At 31.0% G+C, this 23,892-nt stretch overlaps 1 protein-coding gene across 3 annotated transcripts in view; it reads right to left on the bottom strand.

Moving 5' to 3' along the window:
- Positions 1–5,579: 5,579 nt before the first annotated feature.
- Positions 5,580–23,892, bottom strand: part of S6KL (ribosomal protein S6 kinase like) — an 80,528-nt gene continuing 62,215 nt past the window's right edge. For all 3 annotated transcript variants that reach the window (XM_086909585.1, XM_086909586.1, XM_086909584.1), the window contains exons 9-10: positions 6,449–6,676; positions 5,580–6,226 (exon numbers count right to left, since the gene is read on the bottom strand). In XM_086909585.1, coding sequence (XP_086765711.1) covers positions 6,107–6,226; positions 6,449–6,676 — 348 coding nt within the window. In that variant the 3' untranslated portion in view covers positions 5,580–6,106. The remainder of the gene's footprint in view (positions 6,227–6,448; positions 6,677–23,892) is intronic.

Raw genomic sequence — 23,892 nt, 5'->3', positions numbered from 1 at the left:
ATACTATAATACACACACACACACATACACAGACACAGACACACAGATAGAAACAGCGAAGAAAAGAAGAAGAAAGAGAAAAAGAAGTGACGTGGAGAGATAATAAAATATAAAACCTCATTTTCTCTCTCTCTCTCTCTCTTCTCTCTCTTCTCTCTCCCTCTCTCTGTTCTCGACGACACGATGAGAGAGAGAGAAAAAGAAAAAGTATTGGAGAAAGGAAGAAAAATGCAATTGTGCAATTTTACACATACACGTACACATACTTTGTACAGAAATAATATACATAGCGCGTATTTTAGTAGTTATTATTATTGTTATTATCATCACTGCGATCCTCGTTGATTTTCGATCACGCGTTTCGATCGTGGAAGCATCGATCTTGAAACAAAAAAGAAAAAAAAATATATATATAAATATATATATATATATATAAATATAAATATTTGTCTACGAATATCAGATAGTTCTTCTAAAAATTGATCGAGTAGAGTAGAGAGAGAATCGGTGATTTGATTAGTTAAACACGTAGACATTGTAATTTAATCGGATTAGATCAAAAGAGAAAAGCGTTTTCTTACGAAAGAGGAGAGAAAAAAAAAAAAAAAAAGGAAAAAATCGAGAGAATCGAAACGTGTTTCGATGTCTTGCACGCTTAATGCCCCTCCCCTCGAAGCTTCCTGTCTTTGCAGCATGTGATCGATATAAAGCTCGCGTGAATTCGCGTCGAAACCAAATCGAAAATTTTGGGGGAACTCGTCGAACCTATCCTCTGTTTCGATGAACTTCGTGTGATCGAGAAATGACAAAAAGAAAGAATCGAAGTCTGAGCTGAGATATATCGAAAGCGAAATTACTAAGATAACGATTTTTTAATTGTAATTTATTGGTAAAATATATTGAAACTCGTATCTATTCTATTTTATACTCGTATCATTTCTATTTTATACTTTTCTTTTAAAATAATTTGAAGATAAGAAGATATTAAAGTCGCGATGCGACAAAAGAATTAATAAAAGAAAATATCAGTAAAATAGTTATATCCAATTTTTCCGGTCAAGAAAATTTTCAAGAATTTTAATTTAACGTTTGGAACTCGATCCTACGAATCTCCATCGATATCAGGATAATTTAATTGTGCGAGTTTTCCGCTGCGGACGTAAGTCGTGACGGCGTGTCGATTTTCCTTCTAAAATAGTAACTTAGTTTTAACGATCGTCCAATGGGGTGAGAGGATCGGATGGTCGATCTCTCTCGTAAACCCGTAGGTGAACTCAGTTGTTCGATACTATAAGCAAAGAAGCAAAGAAAATTTAAAAGAGAAAAAGAAAAAAAAGAAAAAAAAACAAGAAAAAAAAAGAAAAATGGAGTAAAAAAATAAAAAAGAATTTTTCAACTTCGCGATCGAGAAGGTGTCGGGCAGAATGGAGAGGACGACGGTTCAGGAGAAAGTAGGAGGGAAATAGGGTGAAATACGAAAACTTTCTTTAAGCTAGAACCACGGAGACGCAGGTGATTAAAGGAACAATGTAAGGTAGGGAGATGAAGCGTCTCTCTCGTTCCATTGGTCGAGCGCTGTGGCTACCGTGTAGTCGAACAAATATATCCATTAATTTCCGGGTTGCCTGATGCGTGTTGTATGCATGTGTTGACACCGTATGCGTGAGAGTGTTTTAATTATATTCGAGAGAGTAGAGAAAATGCACGAGGGTAAAGAACGAGCGAGAGAGCAGGTCGTTGAAGATCGATAGTATTTTAGAGAAGAATTGAAAACGAAATTTCTTTTTTTTTTTGAGGAGGAGGAGGAGGAGGAGAAGGAGGATGAGAGTGAAAATGGGGAAAAAAGTCGAGGAGAGAGCATGGAACAAATGTGAAATTCTACTCGACGACGTTTTCTCATTTTCCTTTCTTTACTTTTTTCTTCTATTTCTTCTTTTTTTTTTGTTTTTTATTTTTTTATATATATATGTATTTTTTTCTTTCTTTCCCCGAATAATTTTTCCACCATTTTCGTCATAGAGGAGCCACTCTCGAGGACGGATGATTTTAGGAGCGACGTGTACAAAACACGAAAAGCGAAACATATAACGATTTAAATAAATATAAACGATTGTAAATAATTGAACGGAGAGAAGAGACGAGGCGATTTTTTAGGCGTGACGAATGATTAGGAAAAAAAAAAAAAAAGGAAAAAAGATTCAAAGATAAAAAAGAGAGCGCATTGTAAAACACATCGCAGTAGTGATCCACGCTACACGCTAAACGATATTACGCATGGCAGAACGAGTGAATATAATTATAAATATTTGATATTAGATAAACGAGGATAAGAAAAAAAAAGATGATGAAGAAAAATGACGCCCTAAACGCGAGCGATACACACCATATACATATATAAATATTATACATATATACATAGATATATATATATATACATATATATATATTATTATATCGAGGCGTACAAGCAGTATGTGCGTTTTCCAGCACAGATAGTTGGTATTTTGTGTACAAAAAAAAAAGAAAAAATAAGAAAGAAACAAGAAACGAGAAGAAGAAGAAAAAGAAGAAGGGAGAAAAAATTTTTTGCGTTAAAAGCGAACCGGATGAACAATTGTTGGATATTTTCGCCGCGCCCTGTCCAGTCTGCGTGATTATTATTATTATTTTTTATTATTATATCATTATTATATTCGAATTATTATGATTCTCTAATTATTATTCTATCATTATTAATATTATTATTATTATTATTATGTAGCATGATTTGCGTAGGAGAGGCGCGATGAAAAGATAATTTGTCAGCGCTGACAAGCGTCACTTTTCGTGTCGATCGTTCACGATGATCGAACCAGAGGACGTTTCCCAGACGTTTTCAGAGCAAACCGAAAATGCAGATTATTCCCCTCTCGCAACGAATATCCTCTTCTCATATTAACGAATGTCTCTGCCACGATCGATCGATCGATCGATCGAATCCATCGAAATTCGCCATTAACTTTTTTGCTCTCCGCCATCTTTGCCATTTGTGCAATTTCGATTTGCTCTTTTACAAGTGTCCTCGATTTCTACACGCTCCGCGAATATTTGCGATAATCTGTTCTAATAATAATACGTGTAACAACGTATGTACGTTTGTGTATGCGTGCGTGTGTGTGTATGTGTGCGTGTGTGTGTAAATTAATAATTGGCAATTAACGCTTTGAACGTTTAAGCTTTGCCATCGATTTGCCAGTGAAAGTATTTGTATTTGTGAAAAACTATTTGACGATTCTATTTCTTTTATTTTAAAAAATAAATGTACGATAAAAAAAAAATATTGGAAAAGAGGAAGAATTATAAGAGATAGTATTGGTGTCTATTTTAAAATTTATAAATTTATAAATTATTCGTCAATCTTTTCAAAGAATTTTAAAGAGCAAATCTTTAACTATGTCGCTTTAAATTTCTCATTTGACAATTATATCCCGATTGAGAAGGAATAAAAAAATAAGTATCTAAATTAAATATTAATTTCGAATCGACAACTATCCAAAAGCGTTGTTTGCCAAAAGAATACAAAAACTTAAGAGAATCTGCGCGGAGCGTGTTAACTCGAGGGCGCCATCTACACAGCGAGAGAGAAGGTGGAACTAAAAGAGGGGGAAATGAAGTGAGGCTGTAAAAAGAAATTGTCGCGGTGGCCGTGCCAAACACGGCCGATTCTACTTGTATCATAATCTCTTACGATAGTGCGCTATAATTAAACAATAACGAAGAAAACAGTAACAACAATAAGATAACTCGTAATTTAAGGGAGCGTGAAGCGGAATGAAAGAGCGAGAGAGAATGCGAGCGGAAGAACGTATGTATGCCAATTAATCTCGTGCGACGAGCAAACCGATTTAGTGATCGATTGTGATCGCTAAGAGAAGCACCCTCGTAGCTACGAACGGGCTTTTCACGGCTTTCAGTCGCTGGTCTCGCGATTTTCCTTACTTCTGCTCAATCTGCTTGATCTCTCCAACGAAACAACAATATTCACCGGACGGATTTTCGAACGATTTAAAAAAGAAAAAAAAAAAATAGCAAAAAACGAGGAGAACCTGAAATGGTCTCCTCCCACTTTTGTAGTGGAAAATAGAGTTAGAGGAGAAGAAACATAGCGAAGAGGCGAAACAAAAGAGAACAAAATGGCGCGAGACCAGTGTCTGCGGCTAGCCCAAAGGATTTTTACCAAAACGACTCCGCGATTCGCGGAGTGGAAGCAGTTATATAAAAAAAAAAAGAAAAAAAAAATAGACGTAATTATTGAATTTCGTTTCGATTTTGTAAACGAAGTCGAATGCGCGCCCAGCCGGCGATTAACCGTGGCCTCCTCGAGGGCTCGGTTTTATGTCGAGGAAAATAAATAATATGGCGAGAAACGTGTGTTTTCGTCGGCTTTTCGCGGGTGGGTGACGAATTTTGTAAAACGCGGACGCGTCCCGCGAACGATCTCTGGCACGTCGAAAAATTTCTACGATCTCGTTGATTTTAAGCACGAAACATTTTAATTTTATATATATCTTATCTCCTTTTAATTCATCGAACATTGAGCTTCTTTTAATCGACTTGTCTATATATTTATATACGTGTATTGGCTGTTGATAAAATTACCTATATTTATTATTGTTTAAAACAAGTTCATCGTGTGAATCGGATGAATGATAAAAAGCGTGGTACATTTTCTTTAAATTTTATATTTTAAGAGACGAGTCTTATTTTTTTTTTTAAATTGTTTCTTTTAAAAGTGTTATTTGAACAGAGATTTCTTGTGATCCTTCGAATTACAATGAATTGTATTATTTTTGAGGGATGTTTTTGTCGATGATTTATTATTTTTTTTTTTAATAACGTTTTTAATAACCTTTTTTTTTTTATTTGTGTTTTATTCAAGCGTGAGAAAGAAACATTCGACCAGTGATCGCTTGCCGACGCGTCATTCGGGACGTAATATGAAGGAATGCGTTGTATTATATATCGAGAAACCCTCTAAGTGTAAGAATAATAATGTATATATAATTATTATTATACCATAAAAACTTCGATTGATTGCACTCCGGGGAAAAGGAACTGTCTCCCGCCCCCAACGTCTATGAAGAAGGAACAAAAAGCGAAAAAATTGAAAAATTGAAACGCACGAAAATGAACGAAGACGAAGCAACAAATCTTCAAAAAGAAAGATTTAAAAAAAAAAAAAAGAAAAAGAAAAAGAAACTGTTCTCAAAATGATTGATTTCAAAATGAAGAAACGAATAAGATGAAGAAGATGAGAAAAAAAGAAAAAGACGCTGCGTTTTTCGATCCAGATTCGTTTTGTTTTTTGTTGTTAGTTTGTACGCACTACGATTTATCGCAATTTATTGTATTATCGATGAAATACTGTAACAAAAATACTGTTAACTATTCTTAAAAAAATTAAAACTTTTGTAAACTGAGACCAACCGCGAATTTCTCACGATATACTCCTGAAACATAATTCCAACAAGGATTCATTAAGTTGTCGAGCAGCTTTCTGGTGTAAAAGGTAGGGATATAAAAGATAAAAACTCGAGAAATTGCACATTCATAAAGACATTTTATTTTTATATCATAATTGGATACATTTTACTTTCATATGTTTATTTTTATTTTCACACGATGCGTTATCACCACCAATGGGGTATAAAGCAGTACAACCTGCACACAGAAGCTACAATCGCACATTGACGTATTAAACATTTTTCTTTCACGGTACAAAAGCTTCGCAATTTATTCTTAAAAATATACGATAAAAAAAACCTCTGAATTCTTCGCGACAATTTTCATCAAAAAATAGCACCAGAGGATAAAGAGATTCATATTTTACAACGAGTTATATAAAATAGAGTTTAAAAATCCATGTTAAATTGATTCGCTTAAAAAGTAATGGATGGCATCGACGACGTTGCTCTATATAATAAGTCTACGACGAGCAACAAGCTAACGTAATAAAAAAAAAAATAAAATAAAAAAATAACTAGGGAACATCTTTTTGTCCAAAATCAATATGGCATTAGCTAAGTGACTAAACACAATGTTGCTAATAACAATCACATTGACGAGATTATCGATCTTCGCCACGAGATATACTGTCTGCCAAAGAGGAATTGAACGTGGAAAATTCTTTGATCCTTCTTTCCTGCTCAATTTCGACTTTTCGTCCTAGCAGACGGAACGGAGATTCCTGTATAAAAATATGAAAAATAAATTATTCGAAAAATTTTTTAACCTCTTTCATTTTGCGTCAAAAATTATGCAAATTAATTTGTTGAAACATAAAACAAAATCATTGTTCATTACAATACGTCACGTTAATCAAAAATTTGAAAAGCTTTTTAGAACTAAGAAAACATAGGTTCAAATTTCATTAAATTACACAAGATTCAATAAAATCCAATTTTCATACCTTCTTTTGCATATAACTGTGCAAATTGTAACCCATGTAGAAAGCAATCCTCTGCAGACTTAACAGAGACCTCAACCTCAAGCAAGGATCCGGTTGTAGCAGTCGTTTCAATAGATCCTTCGCAGCTGGTGAAATATTTTCCGCATTCGCTGGTAGAGTACCAGGTGGTTCGAAACTAGTATTAGTTCTGTTCTCTGGCAAAAGTTCACTGGATGCACTGGCCGGGTACTGCAACAAAAATACGGACAAGTGATATAATTAGCGAAAGATCGTTGCTTCGAGATACAACAATAGATCATAGACGCTAGAGATCCGTGTAGAAGAGTGTCGATGGTCGATCAGAAAGAAATAATCGTAGATAATCAAGGATTAATTCAAGGCTTCAAAAATCGTGGTAGTTTTATCGAGACATAAACATGCGATTAAGTTTGCCTCGATCGGTACATAGAGGCTCATTAAACACCGATCGTTTGATTGGATAGCATGAATTACATGTTCTAGGAAATTTGTGATCACGGATTGATCATTGGTAATCAATTTTGATTTACGATATAATCTCTTTCGCGTCGAAATATCGAAAAATAATATTGGAAAGATTAAGAGATATTCTAAGACATAACCTATAAACTTCATATGTCAAATCTTCTTTTAGAACTACTAATCTCCTAAAATTAGCTTCTCTAATCCACTATGTTTCTTCTTAAATATTATTTTTCTCCACTAACCACAGTTTGGCAATGTCCCAAAATAAACTTTGGTTTAGCGACCAATTAACAATCCACACCTGTCCCGACCGCATGAAACGTTCGAGCGCTCAAGGGCTCGGGCGACGTTCTTCACCGGCCGGTGCGGTGTCCATAAATATTTGTTTTTACGAGTGGAAGGTCGGTAGTCTAGAGAAGCTATTACCAATGTGGACTCTAGCCTGTCTAGGTGGTCGGTACGAACACTCGCCACTCCGCTTCGCGCAGGTACACACGCAGGGTCAACGGCCACTCACGACCCTCAACCTATTCGCTCGTTCATATCCCTCGAGCGTGTGCCACGACCTCGCGCCACGATCGTCTCTCCACGCGGATTTCTTTGTCTTTTATTCGCCATCTTTTGCTCGCAATCTTTCTCTTTCTTTTTCTTTTTTTTTTTTTTTTTACGAATCGAATTAGATTGATCGTTCTCCATTTTGTGTTGCATAAGTATCGAAGTTTGATTGACACTCGCGAAATTGAGTTTCGATTTGGGTTAGATTTAGCTTTTGGATTGGAAATATTAAACTGTATTGTATACTGGGTGTTCCACGTAACTTTATCTTCTCAAATGTTTCGCTTATTTTTGGAAATATTAAAAAATTTTTCAGATAAAAATTGGATGGTTTCGAATGGTGTATAAGATGATTAATTTTATAGACGGATATATAAAAATCATATGAAGATTAATTTTGTTTTTTTAATGCATAAGCAGATGCAGATACTTAACCATTTATAACAAAGAGTAATTAGTCATAGAAATTTAATTATTAATAAATATTTCGTAAACTAATTATTTCTCAACATATATCGCCAATATTTTTTTGTAAAAAATGTCAAAACTCATTTCATGAATTAAAAAACATATAATTCCATTTAAAAATAAAGTTAATTTTCATTAATTCTTTATGCGATTACCTATAAAAAACTTATTACTATCAAAGTTATTACTATAGTTTGAAACCATACAATTTTTATCTAAATTATTTATCATTTTTTATGAAAAATAAATGAAATATTCCAGATATAAAATTGAATTTTTATCACAAAAGATAAATATCTTTAGAATTAAGTAAACTGTTTAAAAAATGAGACAAACACCTAAGAAAAAAAATAGCAGCTACAACAGTATAAAGGTAAGTATCCAGGTAAGTATATAAAATTTCATAAAAATTCTTTTTTTCAATAATATTAGAAAATTTTCATGTGCCACTTTTTCCAAGATTATATTCTCCTGATACAAAGTTAGAAAATTCGCCAAAAAATTTTGACTTGTAATTTTTAGAAAAATTTCACGTGCCACCTTCAAATTATATTCTTCTAATACAAAATCGAAATTTTGGCAAAAATTTTTAAAATTTGAGATTTTTAGAAAAATTTCACGTGCCACCTCCTGTCGAATTATATTCTCCTAATACAAGGTCGAAATTTTGGCAAAAATTGTTAAAATTTGAGATATTTAGAAAAATTTCACGTGCCACCTCCTGTCGAATTATATTCTCCTAATACAAGGTCGAAATTTTGGCAAAAATTGTTAAAATTTGAGATATTAGAAAAATTTCACGTGCCACCTCCTTTCGAATTATATTCTCCTAATACAAAGTCGAAATTTTGGCAAAAATTTTTAAAATTTGAGATTTTTAGAAAAATTGCACGTGCCACCTCCTGTCGAATTATATTCTCCTAATACAAAGTCGAAATTTTGGCAAAAATTGTTAAAATTTGAGATCTTTAGAAAAATTTCCGTGCCACCTCCTGTCGAATTATATTCTCCTAATACAAAGTCGTAATTTTGGCAAAAATTTTTAAAATTTGAGATTTTTAGAAAAATTTCACGTGCCACCTCCTTTCGAATTATATTCTCCTAATACAAAGTCGAAATTTTGGCAAAAATTTTTAAAATTTGAGATTTCTAGAAAAATTTCACGTGCCACCTCCTTTCGAATTATATTCTCCTAATACAAAGTCGAAATTTTGGCAAAAATTGTTAAAATTTGAGATCTTTAGAAAAATTGCACGTGCCACCTCCTGTCGAATTATATTCTCCTAATACAAAGTCGAAATTTTGGCAAAAATTTAAAAAATTTGAGATTTTTACAAAACTTGCACGTGCCACCTCCTATCGAATTATATTCTCCTAATACAAAGTCGAAATTTTGGCAAAAATTTTTAAAATTTGAGATTTTTAGAAAAATTTCACGTGCCACCTCCTTTCGAATTATATTCTCCTAATACAAAGTCGAAATTTTGGCAAAAATTGTTAAAATTTGAGATCTTTAGAAAAATTGCACGTGCCACCTCCTGTCGAATTATATTCTCCTAATACAAAGTCGAAATTTTGGCAAAAATTGTTAAAATTTGAGATATTTAGAAAAATTTCACGTGCCACCTCCTGTCGAATTATATTTTCCTAATACAAAGTCGAAATTTTGGCAAAAATTTAAAAAATTTGAGATTTTTACAAAAATTGCACGTGCCACCTCCTGTCGAATTATATTCTCCTAATACAAAGTCGAAATTTTGGCAAAAATTGTTAAAATTTGAGATCTTTAGAAAAATTTCACGTGCCACCTCCTGTCGAATTATATTCTCCTAATACAAAGTCGAAATTTTGGCAAAAATTTTTAAAATTTGAGATCTTTAGAAAAATTTCACGTGCCACCTCCTGTCGAATTATATTCTCCTAACACAAAGTCGAAATTTTGGAAAAAATTTAAAAAATTTGAGATTTTTAGAAAAATTGCATGTGCCACCTCCTGTCGAATTATATTCTCCTAACACAAAGTCGAAATTTTGGAAAAAATTTAAAAAATTTGAATTTTTAGAAAAATTTCACGTGCCACCTCCTGTCGAATTATATTCTCCTAATACAAAGTCGAAATTTTGGCAAAAATTTTTAAAATTTGAGATTTTTAGAAAAATTTCACGTGCCACCTCCTTTCGAATTATATTCTCCTAATACAAAGTCGAAATTTTGGCAAAAATTGTTAAAATTTGAGATCTTTAGAAAAATTTCACGTGCCACCTCCTGTCGAATTATATTCTCCTAATACAAAGTCGAAATTTTGGCAAAAATTTTTAAAATTTGAGATCTTTAGAAAAATTTCACGTGCCACCTCCTGTCGAATTATATTCTCCTAACACAAAGTCGAAATTTTGGAAAAAATTTAAAAAATTTGAGATTTTTAGAAAAATTGCACGTGCCACCTCCTGTCGAATTATATTCTCCTAACACAAAGTCGAAATTTTGGAAAAAATTTAAAAAATTTGAATTTTTAGAAAAATTTCACGTGCCACCTCCTGTCGAATTATATTCTCCTAATACAAAGTCGAAATTTTGGCAAAAATTTTTAAAATTTGAGATTTTTAGAAAAATTTCACGTGCCACCTCCTGTCGAATTATATTCTCCTAATATAAAATCGAAATTTTGGCAAAAATTTTTAAAATTTGAGATTTTTAGAAAAATTTCACGTGCCACCTCCTTTCGAATTATATTCTACTAATACAAAGTCGAAATTTTGGCAAAAATTTTTAAAATTTGAGATTTTTAGAAAAATTTCACGTGCCACCTCCTGTCGAATTATATTTTCCTAATACAAAGTCGAAATTTTGGCAAAAATTTAAAAAATTTGAGATTTTTACAAAAATTGCACGTGCCACCTCCTGTCGAATTATATTCTCCTAATACAAAGTCGAAATTTTGGCAAAAATTGTTAAAATTTGAGATCTTTAGAAAAATTTCACGTGCCACCTCCTGTCGAATTATATTCTCCTAATACAAAGTCGAAATTTTGGCAAAAATTGTTAAAATTTGAGATCTTTAGAAAAATTTCACGTGCCACCTCCTGTCGAATTATATTCCCTAATACAAAGTCGAAATTTTGGCAAAAATTGTTAAAATTTGAGATCTTTAGAAAAATTTCACGTGCCACCTCCTGTCGAATTATATTCTCCTAATACAAAGTCGAAATTTTGGCAAAAATTGTTATAATTTGAAATCTTTAGAAAAATTTCACGTGCCACCTCCTGTCGAATTATATTCTCCTAATACAAAGCCGAAATTTTGGCAAAAATTTTTAAAATTTGAGATTTTTAGAAAAACTGCACGTGCCAGCTCCTGTCGAATTATATTCTCCTAATACAAAGTCGAAATTTTGGCAAAAATTGTTAAAATTTGAAATCTTTAGAAAAATTTCACGTGCCACCTCCTGTCGAATTATATTCTCCTAATACAAAGTCGAAATTTTGGCAAAAATTTAAAAAATTTGAGATTTTTAGGAAAATTTCACGTGCCACCACCTGTCGAATTATATTCTCCTAATACAAAGTCGAAATTTTGGCAAAAATTGTTAAAATTTGAGATCTTTAGAAAAATTTCACATGCCACCTCCTGTCGAATTATATTCTCCTAATACAAAGTCGTAATTTTGGCAAAAATTTTTAAAATTTGAGATTTTTAGAAAAATTTCACGTGCCACCTCCTGTCGAATTATATTCTCCTAATACAAAGTCGAAATTTTGGCAAAAATTGTTAAAATTTGAGATTTTTAGAAAAATTTCACGTGCCACCTCCTGTTGAATTATATTCTCCTAATACAAAGTCGAAATTTTGGCAAAAATTTTTAAAATTTGAGATTTTTAGGAAAATTTCACGTGCCACCTCCTGTCGAATTATATTCTCCTAATACAAAGTCGAAATTTTGGCAAAAATTGTTAAAATTTGAAATCTTTAGAAAAATTTCACGTGCCACCTCCTGTCGAATTATATTCTCCTAATACAAAGTCGAAATTTTGGCAAAAATTGTTAAAATTTGAGATCTTTAGAAAAATTTCACGTGCCACCTCCTGTCGAATTATATTCTCCTAATACAAAGTCGTAATTTTGGCAAAAATTTTTAAAATCTGAGATTTTTAGAAAAATTTCACGTGCCACCTCCTGTCGAATTATATTCTCCTAATACAAAGTCGTAATTTTGGCAAAAATTTTTAAAATTTGAGATTTTTAGGAAAATTTCACGTGCCACCTCCTGTCGAATTATATTCTCCTAATACAAAGTCGTAATTTTGGCAAAAATTTTTAAAATTTGAGATTTTTAGAAAAATTTCACGTGCCACCTCCTGTCGAATTATATTCTCCTAATACAAAGTCGAAATTTTGGCAAGAATTGTTAAAATTTGAGATCTTTAGAAAAATTTCACATGCCACCTCCTGTCGAATTATATTCTCCTAATACAAAGTCGTAATTTTGGCAAAAATTTTTAAAATTTGAGATTTTTAGAAAAATTTCACGTGCCACCTCCTGTCGAATTATATTCTCCTAATACAAAGTCGAAATTTTGGCAAAAATTGTTAAAATTTGAGATTTTTAGAAAAATTTCACGTGCCACCTCCTGTTGAATTATATTCTCCTAATACAAAGTCGAAATTTTGGCAAAAATTTTTAAAATTTGAGATTTTTAGGAAAATTTCACGTGCCACCTCCTGTCGAATTATATTCTCCTAATACAAAGTCGAAATTTTGGCAAAAATTGTTAAAATTTGAAATCTTTAGAAAAATTTCACGTGCCACCTCCTGTTGAATTATATTCTCCTAATACAAAGTCGAAATTTTGGCAAAAATTTTTAAAATTTGAGATCTTTAGAAAAATTTCACGTGCCACCTCCTGTCGAATTATATTCTCCTAATACAAAGTCGAAATTTTGGCAAAAATTTCTAAAATTTGAGATTTTTAGAAAAATTTCACGTGCCACCTCCTGTCGAATTATATTCTGCTAATACAAAGTCGTAATTTTGGCAAAAATTTTTAAAATTTGAGATTTTTAGAAAAATTTCACGTGCCACCTCCTTTCGAATTATATTCTCCAAATATAAAATCGAAATTTTGGCAAAAATTTTTAAAATTTGAGATTTTTAGAAAAATTTCACGTGCCACCTCCTTTCGAATTATATTCTCCTAATACAAAGTCGAAATTTTGGCAAAAATTTTTAAAATTTGAGATTTTTAGAAAAATTTCACGTGCCACCTCCTGTCGAATTATATTTTCCTAATACAAAGTCGAAATTTTGGCAAAAATTTTTAAAATTTGAGATTTTTAGAAAAATTGCACGTGCCACCTCCTGTCGAATTATATTCTCCTAATACAAAGTCGAAATTTTGGCAAAAATTGTTAAAATTTGAGATCTTTAGAAAAATTTCACGTGCCACCTCCTGTCGAATTATATTCTGCTAATACAAAGTCGTAATTTTGGCAAAAATTTTTAAAATTTGAGATTTTTAGAAAAATTTCACGTGCCACCTCCTGTCGAATTATATTCTCCTAATACAAAGTCGTAATTTTGGCAAAAATTTTTAAAATTTGAGATTTTTAGGAAAATTTCACGTGCCACCTCCTGTCGAATTATATTCTCCTAATACAAAGTCGTAATTTTGGCAAAAATTTTTAAAATTTGAGATTTTTAGAAAAATTTCACGTGCCACCTCCTGTCGAATTATATTCTCCTAATACAAAGTCGTAATTTTGGCAAAAATTTTTAAAATTTGAGATTTTTAGAAAAATTTCACGTGCCACCTCCTGTCGAATTATATTCTCCTAATACAAAGTCGTAATTTTGGCAAAAATTTTTAAAATTTGAGATTTTTAGAAAAATTTCACGTGCCACCTCCTTTCGAATTATATTCTTCTAATATAAAATCGAAATTTTGGCAAAAATTTTTAAAATTTGAGATTTTTAGAAAAATTTCACGTGCCACCTCCTGTCGAATTATATTTTCCTAATACAAAGTCGAAATTTTGGCAAAAATTTAAAAAATTTGAGATTTTTACAAAAGTTGCACGTGCCACCTCCTGTCGAATTATATTCTCCTAATACAAAGTCGAAATTTTGGCAAAAATTGTTAAAATTTGAGATCTTTAGAAAAATTTCACGTGCCACCTCCTGTCGAATTATATTCTCCTAATACAAAGTCGAAATTTTGGCAAAAATTTCTAAAATTTGAGATTTTTAGAAAAATTTCACGTGCCACCTCCTGTCGAATTATATTCTGCTAATACAAAGTCGTAATTTTGGCAAAAATTTTTAAAATTTGAGATTTTTAGAAAAATTTCACGTGCCACCTCCTTTCGAATTATATTCTCCAAATATAAAATCGAAATTTTGGCAAAAATTTTTAAAATTTGAGATTTTTAGAAAAATTTCACGTGCCACCTCCTTTCGAATTATATTCTCCTAATACAAAGTCGAAATTTTGGCAAAAATTTTTAAAATTTGAGATTTTTAGAAAAATTTCACGTGCCACCTCCTGTCGAATTATATTTTCCTAATACAAAGTCGAAATTTTGGCAAAAATTTTTAAAATTTGAGATTTTTAGAAAAATTGCACGTGCCACCTCCTGTCGAATTATATTCTCCTAATACAAAGACGAAATTTTCGCAAAAATTTTTAAAATTTGAGATTTCTAGAAAAATTTCACGTGCCACCTCCTTTCGAATTATATTCTCCTAATACAAAGTCGAAATTTTGGCAAAAATAGTTAAAATTTGAGATCTTTAGAAAAATTGCACGTGCCACCTCCTGTCGAATTATATTCTCCTAATACAAAGTCGAAATTTTGGCAAAAATTGTTAAAATTTGAGATCTTTAGAAAAATTTCCGTGCCACCTCCTGTCGAATTATATTCTCCTAATACAAAGTCGTAATTTTGGCAAAAATTTTTAAAATTTGAGATTTTTAGAAAAATTTCACGTGCCACCTCCTTTCGAATTATATTCTCCTAATACAAAGTCGAAATTTTGGCAAAAATAGTTAAAATTTGAGATCTTTAGAAAAATTGCACGTGCCACCTCCTGTCGAATTATATTCTCCTAATACAAAGTCGAAATTTTGGAAAAAATTGTTAAAATTTGAGATCTTTAGAAAAATTTCATGTGCCACCTCCTGTCGAATTATATTCTCCTAATACAGAGTCGAAATTTTGGCAAAAATTGTTAAAATTTGAGATCTTTAGAAAAATTTCACGTGCCACCTCCTGTCGAATTATATTCTCCTAATACAAAGTCGTAATTTTGGCAAAAATTTTTAAAATTTGAGATTTTTAGAAAAATTTCACGTGCCACCTCCTGTCGAATTATATTCTCCTAATACAAAGTCGTAATTTTGACAAAAATTTTTAAAATTTGAGATTTTTAGGAAAATTTCACGTGCCACCTCCTGTCGAATTATATTCTCCTAATACAAAGTCGAAATTTTGGCAAAAATTTAAAAAATTTGAGATTTTTACAAAAATTGCACGTGCCACCTCCTGTCGAATTATATTCTCCTAATACAAAGTCGAAATTTTGGCAAAAATTGTTAAAATTTGAGATCCTTAGAAAAATTTCACGTGCCACCTCCTGTCGAATTATATTCTCCTAATACAAAGTCGAAATTTTGGCAAAAATTGTTAAAATTTGAGATCTTTAGAAAAATTTCACGTGCCACCTCCTGTCGAATTATATTATCCTAATACAAAGTCGAAATTTTGGCAAAAATTTCTAAAATTTGAGATTTTTAGAAAAATTTCACGTGCCACCTCCTGTCGAATTATATTCTCCTAATACAAAGTCGAAATTTTGGCAAAAATTGTTAAAATTTGAGATCTTTAGAAAAATTTCACGTGCCACCTCCTGTCGAATTATATTCTCCTAATACAAAGTCGAAATTTTGGCAAAAATTGTTAAAATTTGAGATCTTTAGAAAAATTGCACGTGCCACCTCCTGTCGAATTATATTATCCTAATACAAAGTCGAAATTTTGGCAAAAATTTCTAAAATTTGAGATTTTTAGAAAAATTTCACGTGCCACCTCCTGTCGAATTATATTCTCCTAATACAAAGTCGAAATTTTGGCAAAAATTGTTAAAATTTGAGATCTTTAGAAAAATTTCACGTGCCACCTCCTGTCGAATTATATTCTCCTAATACAAAGTCGAAATTTTGGCAAAAATTTTTAAAATTTGAGATTTCTAGAAAAATTTCACGTGCCACCTCCTTTCGAATTATATTCTCCTAATACAAAGTCGAAATTTTGGCAAAAATAGTTAAAATTTGAGATCTTTAGAAAAATTGCACGTGCCACCTCCTGTCGAATTATATTCTCCTAATACAAAGTCGAAATTTTGGCAAAAATTGTTAAAATTTGAGATCTTTAGAAAAATTTCACGTGCCACCTCCTGTCGAATTATATTCTCCTAATACAAAGTCGAAATTTTGGCAAAAATTGTTAAAATTTGAGATCTTTAGAAAAATTTCACGTGCCACCTCCTGTCGAATTATATTCTCCTAATACAAAGTCGTAATTTTGGCAAAAATTTTTAAAATTTGAGATTTTTAGAAAAATTTCACGTGCCACCTCCTGTCGAATTATATTCTCCTAATAGAAAGTCGTAATTTTGGCAAAAATTTTTAAAATTTGAGATTTTTAGGAAAATTTCACGTGCCACCTCCTGTCGAATTAAATTCTCCTAATACAAAGTCGTAATTTTGGCAAAAATTTTTAAAATTTGAGATTTTTAGAAAAATTTCACGTGCCACCTCCTGTCGAATTATATTCTCCTAATACAAAGTCGAAATTTTGGCAAAAATTTTTAAAATTTGAGATTTTTAGAAAAATTTCACGTGCCACCTCCTGTCGAATTATATTTTCCTAATACAAAGTCGAAATTTTGGCAAAAATTTAAAAAATTTGAGATTTTTACAAAAATTGCACGTGCCACCTCCTGTCGAATTATATTCTCCTAATACAAAGTCGAAATTTTGGCAAAAATTGTTAAAATTTGAGATCTTTAGAAAAATTTCACGTGCCACCTCCTGTCGAATTAAATTCTCCTAATACAAAGTCGAAATTTTGGCAAAAATTTTTAAAATTTGAGATTTCTAGAAAAATTTCACGTGCCACCTCCTGTCGAATTATATTCTCCTAATACAAAGTCGTAATTTTGGCAAAAATTTTTAAAATTTGAGATTTTTAGGAAAATTTCACGTGCCACCTCCTGTCGAATTATATTCTCCTAATACAAAGTCGTAATTTTGGCAAAAATTTTTAAAATTTGAGATTTTTAGAAAAATTTCACGTGCCACCTCCTGTCGAATTATATTCTCCTAATACAAAGTCGTAATTTTGGCAAAAATTTTTAAAATTTGAGATTTTTAGAAAAATTTCACGTGCCACCTCCTGTCGAATTATATTCTCCTAATACAAAGTCGAAATTTTGGCAAAAATTGTTAAAATTTAAGATCTTTAGAAAAATTTCACGTGCCACCTCCTGTCGAATTATATTCTCCTAATACAAAGTCGAAATTTTGGCAAAAATTGTTAAAATTTGAGATCTTTAGAAAAATTTCACGTGCCACCTCCTGTCGAATTATATTCTCCTAATACAAAGACGAAATTTTGGCAAAAATTGTTAAAATTTGAGATCTTTTGAAAAATTTCACGTGCCACCTCCTGTCGAATTATATTCTCCTAATACAAAGTCGAAATTTTGGCAAAAATTGTTAAAATTTGAGATCTTTAGAAAAATTTCACGTGCCACCTCCTGTCGAATTATATTCTCCTAATACAAAGTCAAAATTTTGGCAAAAATTGTTAAAATTTGAGATCTTTAGAAAAATTGCACGTGCCACCTCCTGTCGAATTATATTCTCCTAATACAAAGTCGAAATTTTGGCAAAAATTTCTAAAATTTGAGATTTTTAGAAAAATTTCACGTGCCACCTCCTGTCGAATTATATTCTCCTAATACAAAGTCGAAATTTTGGCAAAAATTGTTAAAATTTGAGATCTTTAGAAAAATTTCACGTGCCACCTCCTGTCGAATTATATTCTCCTAATACAAAGTCGAAATTTTGGCAAAAATTTTTAAAATTTGAGATTTCTAGAAAAATTTCACGTGCCACCTCCTTTCGAATTATATTCTCCTAATACAAAGTCGAAATTTTGGCAAAAATAGTTAAAATTTGAGATCTTTAGAAAAATTGCACGTGCCACCTCCTGTCGAATTATATTCTCCTAATACAAAGTCGAAATTTTGGCAAAAATTGTTAAAATTTGAGATCTTTAGAAAAATTTCACGTGCCACCTCCTGTCGAATTATATTCTCCTAATACAAAGTCGAAATTTTGGAAAAAATTGTTAAAATTTGAGATCTTTAGAAAAATTTCACGTGCCACCTCCTGTCGAATTATATTCTCCTAATACAAAGTCGAAATTTTGGCAAAAATTTTTAAAATTTGAGATTTCTAGAAAAATTTCACGTGCCACCTCCTTTCGAATTATATTCTCCTAATACAAAGTCGAAATTTTGGCAAAAATTTTTAAAATTTGAGATTTCTAGAAAAATTTCACGTGCCACCTCCTTTCGAATTATATTCTCCTAATACAAAGTCGAAATTTTGGCAAAAATAGTTAAAATTTGAGATCTTTAGAAAAATTGCACGTGCCACCTCCTGTCGAATTATATTCTCCTAATACAAAGTCGAAATTTTGGCAAAAATTGTTAAAATTTGAGATTTTTAGAAAAATTTCACGTACCACCTCCTGTCGAATTATATTCTCCTAATACAAAGTCGTAATTTTGGCAAAAATTTTTAAAATTTGAGATTTTTAGAAAAATTTCACGTGCCACCTCCTTTCGAATTATATTCTCCTAATATAAAATCGAAATTTTGGCAAAAATTTTTAAAATTTGAGATTTTTAGAAAAATTTCACGTGCCACCTCCTGTTGAATTATATTCTCCTAATACAAAGTCGAAATTTTGGCAAAAATTTTTAAAATTTGAGATCTTTAGAAAAATTTCACGTGCCACCTCCTGTCGAATTATATTCTCCTAATACAAAGTCGAAATTTTGGCAAAAATTTCTAAAATTTGAGATTTTTAGAAAAATTTCACGTGCCACCTCCTGTCGAATTATATTCTGCTAATACAAAGTCGTAATTTTGGCAAAAATTGTTAAAATTTGAGATCTTTAGAAAAATTTCACGTGCCACCTCTTGTCGAATTATATTTTCCTAATACAAAGTCGAAATTTTGGCAAAAATTTAAAAAATTTGAGATTTTTACAAAAATTGCACGTGCCACCTCCTGTCGAATTATATTCTCCTAATACAAAGTCGAAATTTTGGCAAAAATTGTTAAAATTTGAGATTTTTAGAAAAATTTCACGTGCCACCTCCTGTCGAATTATATTCTCCTAATACAAAGTCGTAATTTTGGCAAAAATTTTAAAAATTTGAGATTTTTAGGAAAATTTCACGTGCCACCTCCTGTCGAATTATATTCTCCTAATACAAAGTCGTAATTTTGGCAAAAATTTTTAAAATTTGAGATTTTTAGAAAAATTTCACGTGCCACCTCCTGTCGAATTATATTCTCCTAATACAAAGTCGAAATTTTGGCAAGAATTGTTAAAATTTGAGATCTTTAGAAAAATTTCACGTGCCACCTCCTGTCGAATTATATTCTCCTAATACAAAGTCGAAATTTTGGCAAAAATTTTTAAAATTTGAGATTTTTAGAAAAATTGCACGTGCCACCTCCTGTCGAATTATATTCTCCTAATACAAAGTCGAAATTTTGGCAAAAATTGTTAAAATTTGAAATCTTTAGAAAAATTTCACGTGCCACCTCCTGTCGAATTATATTCTCCTAATACAAAGTCGAAATTTTGGCAAAAATTGTTAAAATTTGAGATCTTTAGAAAAATTTCACGTGCCACCTCCTGTCGAATTATATTCTCCTAATACAAAGTCGAAATTTTGGCAAAAATTGTTAAAATTTGACATCTTTAGAAAAATTTCACGTGCCACCTCCTGTCGAATTATATTCTCCTAATACAAAGTCGAAATTTTGGCAAAAAGTTTCAAAATTTGAGATTTTTAGAAAAATTGCACGTGCCACCTCCTGTCGAATTATATTCTCCTAATACAAAGTCGAAATTCTAGCAAAAATTGTTAAAATTTGAGATTTTTAGAAAAATTTCACGTGCCACCTCCTGTCGAATTATATTCTCCTAATACAAAGTCGAAATTTTGGCAAAAATTGTTAAAATTTGAGATCTTTAGAAAAATTTCACGTGCCACCTCCTGTCGAATTATATTCTCCTAATAAAAAGTCGTAATTTTGGCAAAAATTTTTAAAATTTGAGATTTTTAGAAAAATTTCACGTGCCACCTCCTGTCGAATTATATTCTCCTAATACAAAGTCGAAATTTTGGCAAAAATTGTTAAAATTTGAGATTTTTAGAAAAATTTCACGTGCCACCTCCTGTCGAATTATATTCTCCTAATACAAAGTCGAAATTCTAGCAAAAATTGTTAAAATTTGAGATTTTTAGAAAAATTTCACGTGCCACCTCCTGTCGAATTATATTCTCCTAATACAAAGTCGAAATTTTGGCAAAAATTGTTAAAATTTGAGATCTTTAGAAAAATTTCACGTGCCACCTCCTGTCGAATTATATTCTCCTAATACAAAGTCGTAATTTTGGCAAAAATTTTTAAAATTTGAGATTTTTAGAAAAATTTCACGTGCCACCTCCTGTCGAATTATATTCTCCTAATACAAAGTCGTAATTTTGGCAAAAATTGTTAAAATTTAAGATCTTTAGAAAAATTTCACGTGCCACCTCCTGTCGAATTATATTCTCCTAATACAAAGTCGTAATTTTGGCAAAAATATTTAAAATTTGAGATTTTTAGAAAAATTTCACGTGCCACCTCCTTTCGAATTATATTCTCCTAATACAAAGACGAAATTTTGGCAAAAATTTTAAAAATTTGAGATTTTTAGAAAAATTTCACGTGCCACCTCCTGTCGAATTATATTCTCCTAATACAAAGTCGAAATTTTGGCAAAAATTGTTAAAATTTGAGATCTTTAGAAAAATTTCACGTGCCACCTCCTGTCGAATTATATTCTCCTAATACAAAGTCGAAATTTTGGCAAAAATTGTTAAAATTTGAGATCTTTAGAAAAATTTCACGTGCCACCTCCTGTCGAATTATATTCTCCTAATACAAAGTCGAAATTTTGGCAAAAATTGTTAAAATTTGAGATCTTTAGAAAAATTTCACGTGCCACCTCTTGTCGAATTATATTCTCCTAATACAGAGTCGAAATTTTGGCAAAAATTGTTAAAATTTGAGATCTTTAGAAAAATTTCACGTGCCACCTCCTGTCGAATTATATTCTCCTAATACAAAGTCGTAATTTTGGCAAAAATTTTTAAAATTTGAGATTTTTAGAAAAATTTCACGTGCCACCTCCTGTCGAATTATATTCTCCTAATACAAAGTCGTAATTTTGGCAAAAATTGTTAAAATTTGAGATCTTTAGAAAAATTTCACGTGCCACCTCCTGTCGAATTATATTTTCCTAATACAAAGTCGAAATTTTGGCAAAAATTTAAAAAATTTGAGATTTTTACAAAAATTGCACGTGCCACCTCCTGTCGAATTATATTCTCCTAATACAAAGTCGAAATTTTGGCAAAAATTGTTAAAATTTGAGATCTTTAGAAAAATTTCACGTGCCACCTCCTGTCGAATTATATTCTCCTAATACAAAGTCGAAATTTTGGCAAAAATTGTTAAAATTTGAGATCTTTAGAAAAATTGCACGTGCCACCTCCTGTCGAATTATATTCTCCTAATACAAAGTCGAAATTTTGGCAAAAATTTCTAAAATTTGAGATTTTTAGAAAAATTTCACGTGCCACCTCCTGTCGAATTATATTCTCCTAATACAAAGTCGAAATTTTGGCAAAAATTGTTAAAATTTGAGATCTTTAGAAAAATTTCACGTGCCACCTCCTGTCGAATTATATTCTCCTAATACAAAGTCGAAATTTTGGCAAAAATTTTTAAAATTTGAGATTTCTAGAAAAATTTCACGTGCCACCTCCTTTCGAATTATATTCTCCTAATACAAAGTCGAAATTTTGGCAAAAATAGTTAAAATTTGAGATCTTTAGAAAAATTGCACGTGCCACCTCCTGTCGAATTATATTCTCCTAATACAAAGTCGTAATTTTGGCAAAAATTTTTAAAATTTGAGATTTTTAGAAAAATTTCACGTGCCACCTCCTGTCGAATTATATTCTCCTAATACAAAGTCGTAATTTTGGCAAAAATTGTTAAAATTTGAGATCTTTAGAAAAATTTCACGTGCCACCTCCTGTCGAATTATATTTTCCTAATACAAAGTCGAAATTTTGGCAAAAATTTAAAAAATTTGAGATTTTTACAAAAATTGCACGTGCCACCTCCTGTCGAATTATATTCTCCTAATACAAAGTCGAAATTTTGGCAAAAATTGTTAAAATTTGAGATCTTTAGAAAAATTTCACGTGCCACCTCCTGTCGAATTATATTCTCCTAATACAAAGTCGAAATTTTGGCAAAAATTGTTAAAATTTGAGATCTTTAGAAAAATTTCACGTGCCACCTCCTGTCGAATTATATTCTCCTAATACAAAGTCGAAATTTTGGCAAAAATTTCTAAAATTTGAGATTTTTAGAAAAATTTCACGTGCCACCTCCTGTCGAATTATATTCTCCTAATACAAAGTCGAAATTTTGGCAAAAATTGTTAAAATTTGAGATCTTTAGAAAAATTTCACGTGCCACCTCCTGTCGAATTATATTCTCCTAATACAAAGTCGAAATTTTGGCAAAAATTTTTAAAATTTGAGATTTCTAGAAAAATTTCACGTGCCACCTCCTTTCGAATTATATTCTCCTAATACAAAGTCGAAATTTTGGCAAAAATAGTTAAAATTTGAGATCTTTAGAAAAATTGCACGTGCCACCTCCTGTCGAATTATATTCTCCTAATACAAAGTCGAAATTTTGGCAAAAATTTTTAAAATTTGAGATTTTTAGAAAAATTTCACGTGCCACCTCCTGTCGAATTATATTCTCCTAATACAAAGTCGTAATTTTGGCAAAAATTTTTAAAATTTAAGATTTTTAGAAAAATTTCACGTGCCACCTCCTTTCGAATTATATTCTCCTAATACAAAATCGAAATTTTGGAAAAAATTTAAAAAATTTGAGATTTTTAGAAAAATTTCACGTGCCACCTCCTGGCGAATTATATTCTCCTAATACAAAGTCGAAATTTTGGCAAAAATTTAAAGAATTTGAGATTTTTAGAAAAATTTCACGTGGCACCTCCTGGCGAATTATATTCTCCTAATACAAAATCGAAATTTTTGATAGTATTTTGGCAAATTTTTCGATTTTGTATCAGGAGGATATAATTTAAGAAGAAGTGGCACGTGGAATTTTTATGAAATTTAATGTACTTACCTATTTTTTTTACTTATCTTTTATATACTTACCTGTTATGTACTTACCTGTTGTCAAGGTATTTTTTTATCATTTTCAAACATTTTTCTTAATTCTAAAGGATATAGAATATGTCTCATATACTTTATTATTTGCAATATGTCGCTTGTTTTTAATAATATTAAAAAATGTTTCGGATAAAAGTTATATTTCAAGATCTTTGTATCGTCTATGAAATTATTCACATCATCTTATACCCCCACTCGAAATCATTCAATTTTTATCCAAAAAATTTTTAATATTTTCAAAAACAAACAAGATTTTCTTGGTGATAAACTTAAGACACCCGATATAGAATAGAGGAACG

This window comes from Apis florea, unplaced genomic scaffold (assembly GCF_048593485.1).
Source record: "Apis florea isolate Af1SG1 unplaced genomic scaffold, ASM4859348v1 contig_3158_pilon, whole genome shotgun sequence".
NCBI lineage: Eukaryota > Metazoa > Arthropoda > Insecta > Hymenoptera > Apidae > Apis > Apis florea.
Note: the sequence above shows the minus strand (reverse complement) of the source record. Positions and strands in the feature narration are given on the sequence as shown.